Here is a 12,934-nt window from a genome sequence, read left to right as displayed (position 1 = left end):
GACACAGTGTCGAAGTTGTGGATGTGATCCATATATAGATGACTGTCACTCGTTGGTCAACGTTATTGTGTTGGGTTAGGGGTTAGTGTGTTATACTGAGTATTTTCATGTAGTACAGTAGCTTAGGCTGGGCTCACACTAAAGGACTTTTGAAAACATATCCAACTGTGAAATCCGGTTGCATCACACACATAAGGAGACTCTTCAACGATCTTCTTCTCACTAACCTCAAACCTGCACACACACTACAGGATATTATGAAGATTATCGTGCCAGAGGGAGCCGTGCAGCACCTCACGTGCGAAATGTAAGACAAATCTCTAGAAGCCTTATTTTAAGCAGAAGAATCGAGTCTGGATGATAAAATGGTCGGGCTGTCGTTACTTTCAGTGAGAACAGGAGGTGAGATTTTGGCTGTCAGTTCCATTATCTGTCAAAAGTAGAATGCTAGCTAATGTTAGACTGAAGGGCTAGGGTTGTTTACCGTTGCACCGTCCACTGCTCCAGGATATCTCTCTCATTGGCTGTTGTGAAAGTATTGACGTAATGACAACCGCAATCGTCCAGATTTTGAATCCTAGACATCTAAAATGTTTGACATTAATCGGGGCGGCGCCTTATGAGTCTGGAGCAGTTCGGGAGACTTAAGACTGGATCTGTACACCCCCCACATTTCCAGATAATCCTGACATCAAGCCCTCCGCCCATATTTCTCCTTCAGTTGTCAAGAAGGGGCAAATCAGGTCTCTTCTTCTGAGCCCTTATGTCCCCGTTACTTTTCAACACAAAGTGACGCTCTTTGCACTGGCTATAAAACCAGGCATTTGCTGTTGGATTGTAGGCTGCTGAAAACATGTTTGTGAACAAGTAAACAACAGAACCAAAAGGAAAAAGTCAAAACTATCTATAAGTGCTATTGTTGTAGAATAGAAAGGTCCGGTGTGAAGGATTTAATGGCATCTCCCGCATTGAACACCATCTTATTCTGCCTTATGGTAGCTGCAAAAAATGCAAAAAAAAACAACGAAAGTCTGTTCTTGGCTACTGTAGAAACATGGCGATTCAACATGGTGGACACTAGAATAGACTCTGTAGATATCAAAGGTTCATTCTGAGCTAACGACAACACAACCATTCTTAACACTAATAAAAACATAATCATTTTAGCCCCTAAAGTCTTTTCATCCTACACACTTTAAATAAATCTTGAATGGTAAAATGTGCTCAGGACATCCGTAAGTGAAAGTCAGACACCGGTCATACTTGCACCCCGGTACAGAAATGACGGAAACTGTCATTTAGTGCATAATGATAATGATGATGGGTTCAGCACAGAGCAGAAACTGAGGTTAGCTGGAAAAAGAGAATTCAAACTCCAATATCATTGAATTATTCTGCTATGAAAACATCAATCCTCTGGTGAAGGTTTGGCCGAGGGCACCAAAATGGCCAGAAACGGCCCTGGGTTGCTCACCGTCTTTATTTAATACAAAGAGGGTTTCATCTTGGCTCGACTCAATAATTTTCTTGCTACATCCTATTGTGTCTGAGTATTCTCAGCCATTTTATGATATCAATTGTTATGACCGTATATAAAACCCTTATGAAACACTGTCACATAGACAACATTCTGTATTGTACACGTTGCCAGCAATAGTGGCATAAACAAACCCACGTAAAACCCCCACACTCAGATGTATGGAGTTACTTGCCCACCAAACAACCTCTTTGGTTTAGAGGATGATGGGACAAATTTAGTTACACTAATGAGAAAAAATGCAAAGAGCAGATTTCTCGGAGACTAGACATATTGGATACACAGAAGATATTTCAATTTGTGTTCCTCTCCTTGGTAAGCAGAGTATCACCTTGTCCTTTATAATGGGCTGTGAGAAATGTGATTGGACAAGCGTGGAGAAGGAGACAGAACTGTGGAGAGATGGATCTCAGCTCAGGGTAATTAATATCTTCTACGGCGCTGGCTCTGACTGCGATGGCAGACTGATGGATGCCTCTATAATATCGGCAGCGAGCCTGACACTTTGAACATGATTATATGTGTGTTTTACTGTATAGAGTGCACACATCCTCATCTACATAGAACATCCATTGTTCATTCGACAGTTATGTCCAGAGACAGCCACTGTAGCTATATGAAAATAGCGCTTACATGCAACTAATGAAGCATGAACATAAAACACTAATGAATGCATCTTAAGTGTAAACATCCCTACTGAATATGCACACAATCAATCTGCACCATATTGACAGCATATCCATCACTGACGAGGTTCAAGGTTATATCATATAATATATACAACACAGGGCTGCATAACAAAATGAAACAACACAAATATTCCCGGTTTGATTCAGATATTAACATACAATGTATGTAAAATATGTGCTTATTGTTTAATAATAAGGATTGGCTGAAATGTTAAACTTTGAATTAACATTTTAGTATGATAACCGTCAGTAATAAATGGTATATGTGTAGTTGATTAAACTTTAATAAATTGTTTTTTCACTGTCAATACACACAATAAAAACATACAAAGTAGTTCATCTATAAACATTATTTGGATGGCCATTATAAAGTTGCAACTGATGCAAGGGTTTATTTTGTGTTGAAAATGTTGGGTTTTTTAAAGTATGTATAGGCAATTTTAGGCAATGCGATGTCCAAAAGAGAAAAGGCAGAAGCAACCCACTGTGTAGGCTATGTCTAATGAACATCGTATGTTGTATTCATTTATTGTATTGTATTGTCATTTTGTCAGAGCTTCACACCAGAATCAGCACAAGCCATTTACAAATGACAGTGTTGATGGAGAGCAAAGCATTCTCATTAGTTAACATTTCTTGGTGCTAGCTATTTTTCACAGCATTCTTTAGAAACAGTAATAATAATAATAATATCTTGGTTTTATATAGCACCTTTCAATTGGCCATTTCAAAATACAGTGGTCCCCAGCATCCCTAGTGTAAATGACACCTATGTTTGGATGTGTAGAAGCCTTTACAGTTGCTTCATAAATGGCTTATAAAGCATTTAATTGTTTGTTAAAAGTAAAATAACTATTAACCAAAGTTTAATTAACTACAAACTTTCCATTTAATAGTGTGCTACAATGCATGCAAGCTTGGGTCAGGGTTAGGACACTCCAATACTCCAAGTATTGGCAACCAGATGAGCAATCTAAATACAAAAAAGGGAAATCAAATCTTCTGAAAGCAAAGTGATGGCTTATGCAAAACAGTTTTTGGAAAGAAGTATAATTCAACTAGTTAAAGATATGTTTTGACTTTTTTAAACACAGGGATCAATAAGAGCTGTTATTTATTTAAAAAGGAAATTCATTTGTATGCATGAGAATTGTGGATACCAATAATTTAGTGTAACACTGCACTTACAAATGTGGGCAACCCAAGGTCAATTTTACCCAGTTAGGAAGTTTCTTCATTTTAAATTAAACTTTATTAATGATGGAATTCAACTGCACCCTCCTCGTTATTTAGCTGTTAAATGATTGCTGTTATTTCTGACCTCTTAGGTGAACTTGACTTGTCATTTCAGGATTTTATGAAGTATATACAGCATAATCAATGGCAACGCCAATGGCAGTGATGTTTTACAGGAAATATCGATTGGCTGTAACTAATAAGCCAAGTTGACAAGTGAGGTAGCCAGAGGACCTCTGCCACTGGCAGTGATCCACCATTTGCCACAACTTCTCAGTAGCATTGATGAGATGCCGCCTCTAGTCCAAAGTTATTTCTCTTTAATAGCCTTTATTGAGTAAATGACCATTAAAATCGAGTTTTTAACCCAACCACATAAATATCAATAGGCCATATCATGGCAGAACTATGGTCTGGCTTTCTACAACTTAATCACTTTCCAAGAGACAACGCTATTGATCTTTCTGTAAAAGGGAATGCTTTGGTGCACAGCCAGAACACGAGGCTTGGATACAGGGATAGTAACACTGTCACACTGCAAACTGTAAGACTGCTGTCATCTTAGTGGACTAAAACAACAACTGACTAGAAATGAAAAGTCATTAACACAGGGTTTTCTTTCCTCGGAAACTCATTTTATTCTCTAAATGGTGATGTGGTACATGGTGGATTATATTCTCCAAATATACTTTCATTAAATACAACAATAGGAAACAACACAACATTCATTATTCCTATTCTGTTTTCTGTCACCCTATTCCATTATCTCCTGCCCTCACTTTTCCAGGTTTGATCTCATTCCAGCTCTCCACCTGAAGGGATTCAGGCAACACTTGAGATACAACAGAGAAACAGTTTATTAGGTCCAAATTGAAATGCATTTTATTTGTTTGTCCAAATACGGCGGATAACTTAGTATTACCGGCTGCTTCACCTCGTCTGTTTTGCCTGCAATATTTGTCCATTATTGGTTGAAGAGCAGCATTCAGAATTTGAAGTACTCCAGCAAATGAAAAATGTGCATACAGCAGAATAAGGCTCATTAATGTGTGTGTGTGTGTGTGTGTGTGTGTGTGTGTGTGTGTGTGTGTGTGTGAATGCAGGAGTCGCAGCAATTGCTCTTTCTGGAAATGTTTTCCTCCTTTAAATTATCTCCGAAAGTTGATCCCTGGCAACTTTTGACACAGGGCTGAAGAAACCGTAACTCATTCTCGGATCCAATATGCAAATTCATGGTTCCATATTTGTTGACGCAAAATACTTGAATTTCAGATACGTGAGAGAGGGCATGAAGTAAGATAAACAGAAATACTTTATATTCAAAAAAGGCAGGACAAATCCATTGCTGCCGCACCGATACGAGATAGAAAAAGAAAGACAGCAAGACAGGATGTGTTCGCCTTGAACTCTTCAAAATGCTCCACTGTGAAATGATAAAAATAAATTGAAAGAAGCATTTAGTGCATGTCTTATGATTATGTACTGGTAATGACAAGCTACAGATAAAAAAAAAACAACTTCTTAACTTTAAACTCTCCCAAAGGTTTTCATCTATTTTTTCCTCACCATTTTCATGGACACCTATATTAAAACAATTTCCAAACAAAGTACCAATACATGTCGCACATAAATTATGTTCAACATTGACATTATGGCATTTATGTCAGTAATGTCTCCTTGTTTTGACCTGTGATGCCCCTTCTCATCTAAACAGTGTCATTTTGAATGACATATGGGAATACAGTGAGGTGTGCATCATTTCCACACTTGGTTCCGCAACTAGGACACACGATTATCCGACACATCCTCATACCTACAGTAAGCGACTGAATAGGTTGATTGCCAGTGCCTCTTAAAACGACATACAGTATATCAGCCTTCCCAAAACAAAATGACCTTTGCAGGGTAGCAGCATCAGGCAAACCTTTGTCGTATGCTTGCAGTTTTAGTAAATGCTACTTTTGTTACTTAAAAGTTCCATGTGTAAGAATTTTCAGACATTCAGAGATGAACTAACATGATAGTTATATCATGTTAGTTCATCTAACATTGACATCTATGTTGTTTATGTTTTGTGTTGATGAGATATCTTAGAAGTCTTATCTCACATCCATTGAAGTTAGCGTGCTAACCAGTTAGCCCCAAGACTTTTTGTACCTTCAGAGGTAGCAACACCAACACTCCCCCGGTGCTCTGAGCTCCCAGTCAAGGCAGAGTCAGCTAATGCAATCGCTAGCTAGATAGTTAAGTTAGCTTACTGGCTAAAGGCAGCTACAGTTAGCAGCAATTAGCTCCTCCTTTGCTGCCATTATTTACTATGGCCACTAGAGGTCGCTGCCTGACAAAAAACGTAAATACATGCCATTATAAGCTGTTTGCACAGTCTGATGAGGATGGGCTTTATTACCTATTTGACAGTAAATAATATTGAAATGTAAATATTGCTACAGTACATATCACTTATTTACACAGGGATCCATCAGAAAGGCAATAAACACAGAAGCAAGCAAAGCAATTTCCTGTGTGTATTGTACATATTTTCAAATTTTGTCTCTCTACAAAAGCTTAAAATTAATCAGAAATGCTAAATTCCTTACTAGTCATGTTGTAAAACTGAAGGTTTACCTGTCTACTTCCAATGTGACCGTTTCCTCTGCTCAACAAAGAAACACTAAGTAAAGACATAAGCTCCGCATCTGTTTCCTGTGGCCCTACAGTACCATCAGCTAATCTTCCTGGCTGTCTGCACTGTGGATCTATTATTTGTAATGGCAAAACAATCAGACTTTATGGCCCAGCACCACATCTACTGGAATGGAGGCAGCACGTAATTTAATACTTCAGGAATTGGCTCTACAATTTCTGCCTCTGGCTCTCCCACTGCATGCTCAATGGGGATGTAAATGCTGCTATGATAATGGCAATAACTAGGTTCATTGGAGCTAGTGATAAACTATGAATGGAATGGATGACCCAGGGGCAGCGTACCTCGTCCCTGTGGCTCACTGATTTACTGCAAAAGAAAGGCCTGTTTCATTATGGTGGAAACCAGTGGCTTGTGTAAAAGAAAAACCAGCCACTTTATTAAACCATCGTAGATGGGGGCAGTTTCACAAGCCTTTATGGCCATTATGCATTTAGGGCTGTTTTCCCTCGAGTTCAGATCAAAGATTGATTGAACAACATTTTTTTGAATATCCCATTTAGCTTCAAGGTGATGCTAGAAATACCAGTAAATTGTTGTTTTTCATCTACAAATGACTGGCTGCATTGAAAGCACTCCAAATCCAACCTGCTGCAGAGTGTCCCATCTTTTTTGTGCTGTTTAACCTCTACTTGCTCAGCATCTGTGCACGGAAAGACCTCAGCATCCAAATAGATTTATTATTCATGTGTGTGGACCAACAAGTTGTCTGTCAAGTGTCAGCTTTTGCTTTCGTCATGCCCGCTGCTCGAGCTCTAAACGTACGATGTTAAGAGGCCCTTTGGCTGTTTATCATTGGACCTGTGTCCCAATCTTTTCTAACAGTTGGTGTTTACTTTATCAGGACAGTTTAGATTTGGCCAGGCATGTCTTAAACCACGCCAAAAATAAATCTCAGGTTGTGACTTTCAATTTCCTCAGTAAACATTGCATTTTAATACTGATAGGACGTTGCCAATTCCATCTTTTTAATGGCAATAGAAGTTCATACTGTAGTGATGGAAGGTTCGGTTTAATTTGATCAGAATCAAGCACAAAAGTTGTATCGAAGAAAAAAATAGAAACAGGTAATACTTCATTTTACAGGTCTTTACTGGTTTCTGTCTTAACCTCCTCTCAGCAGGCCACTAAATTGGTGTTAGTTGTTGCAGCTCTATTTCCAACTAGTTTCTGATTAACGCCTGCTGTTCATGCCAGCATAACTATCAACTAGTTTCTGTCCAACTTCCCCTCAGCAGGCCACTAAATTAAAATGAGTTGTTGCAGCTTAACAACAAAATAAATTCTGTCCAACTTCCTCACAGCAGGCCAAAAATTAAAGTGAGTTGTTTCAGCTTAACTACAAACTAGTTTCCGTCCAACTTCCCCTTAGCAGGCCACTAAATTGAAGTGAGTTGTTGCAGCTTAATTTTCAGCTAGTTTCTGTCAAACTTTTGCTGGTCAGTAAATTGAAAAAGGGGAAGTTAGACAGAAACTAGATGGAATTTAAAATGGCATGATGAGCAGACGTTAATGGAAACATAAACTGGTTGGAGGTTTCCGGGAAATGTATTTGAGAAATTAACAGCTATTTATTAATTGATTGTTGGAAATATTAAATAATATTGGGGTAATTTTCAATGATCCAATCTTACTTGGTAAGGAAGTACCATTAGGGTATTACCCTTAAACAATATCTTCTGTGACAGCAGTATGAACTTCCGTTGGCATGGAAGAGGTAGAAGAGGCAACATCCCTGGTAATTACCACCTACTTACCATTACATTTCCAGACCTGTAAAATGAAGTGTTACCCATCATCTAAGTTGATTTCTATAATCATGCCCCCACCAAACAGCCCTTTAACTGTGCAGCTGAGAAACACTGCAGTCCTCTTCTTAATTCTGTAAACACCAAATAACCTGAATCATATTAACATAAGTAGATTAAGGTGTTTACACTACATAGCCCTTGCCTGATTATTATCATAATTGCTTTTAAGACTGCAAATACAATTTCAACCCAGACAGGTCTTACAGTATACCCTTTCCCGTGTTGTTTTCTCCTTCTATTAGCTCTTACTTAGGCTTTGCACACACCCCATTAAGCTAAAACATGCAAACTTTGGGTAAAGTCGGCTTTAAAAGGTTTCTGCAATTTTGCCCGTGCACAAGCACACTGTTATTGTAGCACAAGCCATAGTGGGTCCAATTATGTAGCATGTTTTGTTGTTAACACATTTCCAGAAGTTTAAAAGTTTGAGTCTGGTCATTAAAGTGCCTACACTAATGAGGTAGAACAGTGTGGTTATTAGACAGGAAGAGAAGGTTGTTTAATAGCTTCCATTACAGACTTGGTTAGCTCACTCCATTATCCATGTGAACTCCATCCCATCCTAGACCATTTATTTAAAAGCAGGGACAGAACAACAACGCAAAGCAAGTCCAGGAACATTGATCTTACCCTGCTGGAATCACGACTCTTTGACAACCACTACAGAGGCAATTCCTCTTCCAGCTATCACATTACAGGCCCCTATGATGTTCAACTGATCAGCAACATTTCCATTTGTCAAAGTATTTGCAGTGGCTCTACACCGCACCACACAGTGATGTTAATTACTGTAGTGCTGCAAACATGTCTCTGAACATTTGCATACTGCGTGAGCTGGTAAAATGCAATTAATTAAGAAATGAGTGTTTATAAACAAAGTTGAAGGTTGGTTAAAGCCCCTCTAATTGTGTGTGTGTGCGTGTGTGTGTGTGTGTGTGTGTGTGTGTGTGTGAGAGAGAGAGAGAGAGAGAGAGAGAGAGAGGAAGGCAGGGACAGAGATTTAAAACATTGTACCTGATTTATTTACACAAACAATGGAAAAAAACAATTTGTTCTTTGCCCTCTCTTTTTTTCCAAATGTCCACGGGCGCTCAGTGATGGTTTGGAGGAGAGACAACATGGTCAACAATGCAACACAACAGCACGGGACATACACAATGGAGAACACAGAGGATTATGTTGTGGTGCCAGTTAACATTGTTGGCTGTTTGTTTTGGCAAGAATTGGACTTTTGTTCAGAATGAAAAATCAAGTCTTTGGCAATTACATATCTAAAAACAGATTTAGTCATTTTTGTCATTTTTATGTCCCGTCAGCGTCAGTTTGCTAAAAGAATATTTCAAATTGGGATAAAAATGAAGTTTCAAGACGTGTCTCTTGGTAAAGTGTTTTATTATCAGGACTTGCATAGTTATTTGCAATCTCATTACAAAGCCAGTAACAAGCAAATAAAATATCTATGTTATGTTATCTACTGAATTGCAGTAGAGCATTAGCATGTTTTCATCATTACTCTGTGACATCTCGGGCGTAACAGGTCACACACTGGACAGACCACAGCAACAATCACACATTTTAATACTGACATTAAACTAGCGGAGCTAAATTAGCAACACTTGTTCTCCTTCAAAGGAATTCACTGAATATTCAATAATGTATTGCTTATCAAAAAATAACGCATTTCAATTTTAGCATTTGTTTATACTGTTATTAATTCTATTATTAACTTTACCTTTTCTTTCCTCTCCAGCCTTCGTCCTGAGCTGTTCATTCCCCAAAGAGCCCGCCGGTGGAGAAGTTTCGGTGACGCACCTCCACGCTGGCGGAGAAGCCTTCTTCCGCTGTTTCACCGGCTACAAGTTGCAAGGCCCCAAAATGCTCACCTGTCGCAATGCAACCACGCCTTACTGGAGCGGGAAGGAGCCCCGTTGTGTGGGTGAGAAGACAAGCCGGATACATGTCAGCTTATTAAAACCAGGGCAATAACATGATAGCACCCTACTGAACAGCTCAAAATGTAATTACACAAACTATATCTGTACACACTGTATACTGTATATATACCTCCAGGTTAATTTGGATATTGGCTAGCTTTATTTCTTTTTGGATTCAATTTATTTTTTGTACTCAATTACTATCTAGTAGTTAACAATGACTTGGGGCTGGTTTCTGAAGCAAATTTAAATTTGTCCAAATGTTTCCAAGGACCTTTATTAAATTGGAAACCGAGGGAGGCATTTTTTACAATTAAAATAATGGGTTAATAATTTAAAACGAAAAACTGAAAATTGGAGGTATATTGTGGGCACTTTTCTCTTCCCTAGAACACAGGTGATTTTGATTAACGCGAGCTTTCACCGCGTTGTCTCCTACCGAGTTGATTGGTTACACTCCAGGCCAAATGAGTGTGTTTGCATGTGATTAGAAGCACAGCGAGCTATTCTTCGGAGACGGGGCAAAACAAGGCCATTGGACCTGGCTGCCTTAATTAGAACTGGGCCGCATGACTATCCTTCTCCTGCTGGTAAAGGCTCATCTGCCAGTTCTTGCCTTCCTCTGTGCCTGCCTGCAGCTGCTCTGAACTGATAGTGTTACTGCTGCCATTTTTGCTGTTCTCTTTACAAGTCCATCACACACAGTCACACACTCTAAGACCCAGGTGAGCCACCCGGTGTAGTCCAGCCACACTCCACTGGCTACTGATGCAATCTATGCCCAGGCAGGGACTTTTCTTCAAACCCCCTCTACCACAGTTGGTGTCATTACTTTTCTCATCCAGTCTTACTCTTTGTCTTCTTCCTCTCTTCTCTCACTGACTTTTGTCTCACATAGCATCCTGTGGGGGAATGATAAAAAATGCCACCTATGGTCGCATCGTCTCTCCTGGTTTCCCAGGCAACTACAGCAACAATCTGACATGCCACTGGGTCCTGGAGGCCCCCGAAGGCCAACGGCTTCACATTCACTTTGAGAAGGTGGCTCTGGCAGAAGATGATGACAGGTAGTGTATGCACACTGCTAAATATCTGAAACACATGCTGACAATGAGAATATCGTGTCCCGGGCTAATAGGCAGGCAGGCAGAGCTTCGAACTCATTTTCTGAATAGCACTCTGACTGTGGACGGATCATTAAAGCCCTCAAAAGGCTATAAATATCCAAAATCTTCAGGGAGTGACAGATGAATTTGAAAGGACCTTTTATCATTATAATCCTTTAACAGTGTTCCATCAAGCGAATGAATTGAGAGGACTACAGAGGGTAGTGAGAGGCAGGAGACAGCAAATTGCATCACATTTTTCAGTAACTACTGATCCACATGGCTATTGTCACACACGGCCATTCACCTCATTACAGAGTGGTGGAAAGTGTTATCGCAAAGTTATTACAGCCACAACTGGAACAGTGAACAGCTCTCAGATAGCCTGTAACTTCTTTTTTAATGCTTCTCTTACCTTTCAAGGCCCACTTACATCTATTTGAATCTATTCCTTCTCTCTCTGTGTTTAGGCTGCTGATTAAAAATGGCAACAACATAGACTCTCCCCCTGTGTACGACTCCTATGAGGTTGAATACTTGCCCAACGAGGGTGTGCTCAGTACTGGCCGTCACCTTTTTGTAGAGTTCACCACAGACGGGACGATGACCTCCACTGGTGCAGCCATCAGATATGAAGGCAGGTTGATCGTGCACTTCTTGTCACGTAACCTTGCTTACCTTGTCACATAGGTTTGATGACCTAACACGTATTTCTTCTGTCCACAGCTTTTGCCAAAGGTATGTGCTATGAGCCCTTTGTGAAATACGGCAACTTCAGCAGCAGTGACTCCACCTACAGTATGGGGGCAGTGGTTGAATTCTCATGCAACCCTGGCTACACACTGGAGCAAGGCTCCGTAGTGATTGAGTGCGTGGATGCACAAAACCCACAGTGGAATGAGACCGAGCCGGCTTGTAGGGGTGAGTCAACTAAGTTCAGCCACTTGGGTAATTGTAGTAATATGAGTAATACTACAAAAATGACTTTACTTGATTTAATTCTTAAAAAACACATCAGTTTTCTCATACTGTCCAGTGCTGCAGCGCTGTATTCCCCTTTTGTCTGAGACGCTCTGTTTTAGCTCCTGTCCCTTTAAGGCCCCTCTTCTGAAAGGCCAGTCTGCTCTGATTGGTCAGCTCACACACGCCTAATTTAGCTTCCCCTCTTAGCGGCATAACTACAATGAATATCACCGCAAGAACCATTGCTAAACCAAAAACTTCACCACCGCACATTATATGATTATTATATGATCCGTATTAGCCTCAGCCTCACAGCCTTGTACCAACAACCGTGATATTTAAACAATAAAATGTTGACATCATGTTAATTGTAGACATATGATAATTTAAATAAACAAACGGGAGATACGGACTCTCCCTCCTCCTCGCTACACTACTAACAAATGCTTTTCATTTGACAAAACACACGATAAACAAAGTTAAGATCGATTTAAGAGCAATTTTTTTCTTCAAATTTTCTATATAGAAATGCAACAGTGTCGTTATCGTGAATTCTTTTGGCAATCTGATATCATGACAGCCCTATTAACAGTCTCTGTATGGCGTTAGCAAGCTAACTGCTGGGTGCTAATTAAAGTTACACATATAACAGATGTGCTTAGCTCTTACGTTCAACATAATGCTCGTGCTAACAGTCTGGCACTTTATTCTTACGTGTCAAGCCAGGCGCTAGGTGTAAATTATGCAAAGATGTGATATGGTGATATAGTATAATGTCAAGAAGTCACCGAATTAAAGGCGGGACTACTGACGAGGCACTTCAGGCACTTCATGCACTTCAGGAGCAGTGCTTTCTGTGGGGGAGAGGAGCTCCCGTTGGCACAAACTTTGGGCTTTTTTAACTTTAAAGACCTTTTTTATGTGCAAGAACCTATACAACTCACTGGAGGAAAA

The 12,934-nt window shown here is 39.8% G+C and overlaps 1 protein-coding gene across 2 annotated transcripts in view; it reads left to right on the top strand.

The window, feature by feature from the left end:
• Nucleotides 1–12,934, top strand: part of LOC311269890 (seizure protein 6 homolog) — a 104,091-nt gene that overhangs the window by 70,884 nt on the left and 20,273 nt on the right. For both annotated transcript variants that reach the window (XM_084374400.1, XM_084374399.1), the window contains exons 5-8: nucleotides 9,728–9,913; nucleotides 10,810–10,978; nucleotides 11,488–11,654; nucleotides 11,744–11,938. In XM_084374400.1, the coding sequence (XP_084230526.1) occupies nucleotides 9,728–9,913; nucleotides 10,810–10,978; nucleotides 11,488–11,654; nucleotides 11,744–11,938 (717 nt within the window). The remainder of the gene's footprint in view (nucleotides 1–9,727; nucleotides 9,914–10,809; nucleotides 10,979–11,487; nucleotides 11,655–11,743; nucleotides 11,939–12,934) is intronic.

Source organism: Pagrus pagrus (genome assembly GCF_965226575.1).
Source record: "Pagrus pagrus genome assembly, chromosome: 14".
NCBI classification, from domain to species: domain Eukaryota; kingdom Metazoa; phylum Chordata; class Actinopteri; order Spariformes; family Sparidae; genus Pagrus; species Pagrus pagrus.
The sequence above is the reverse complement of the archived record's forward strand: the minus strand, read 5'-3'. Positions and strand labels throughout refer to the sequence as shown.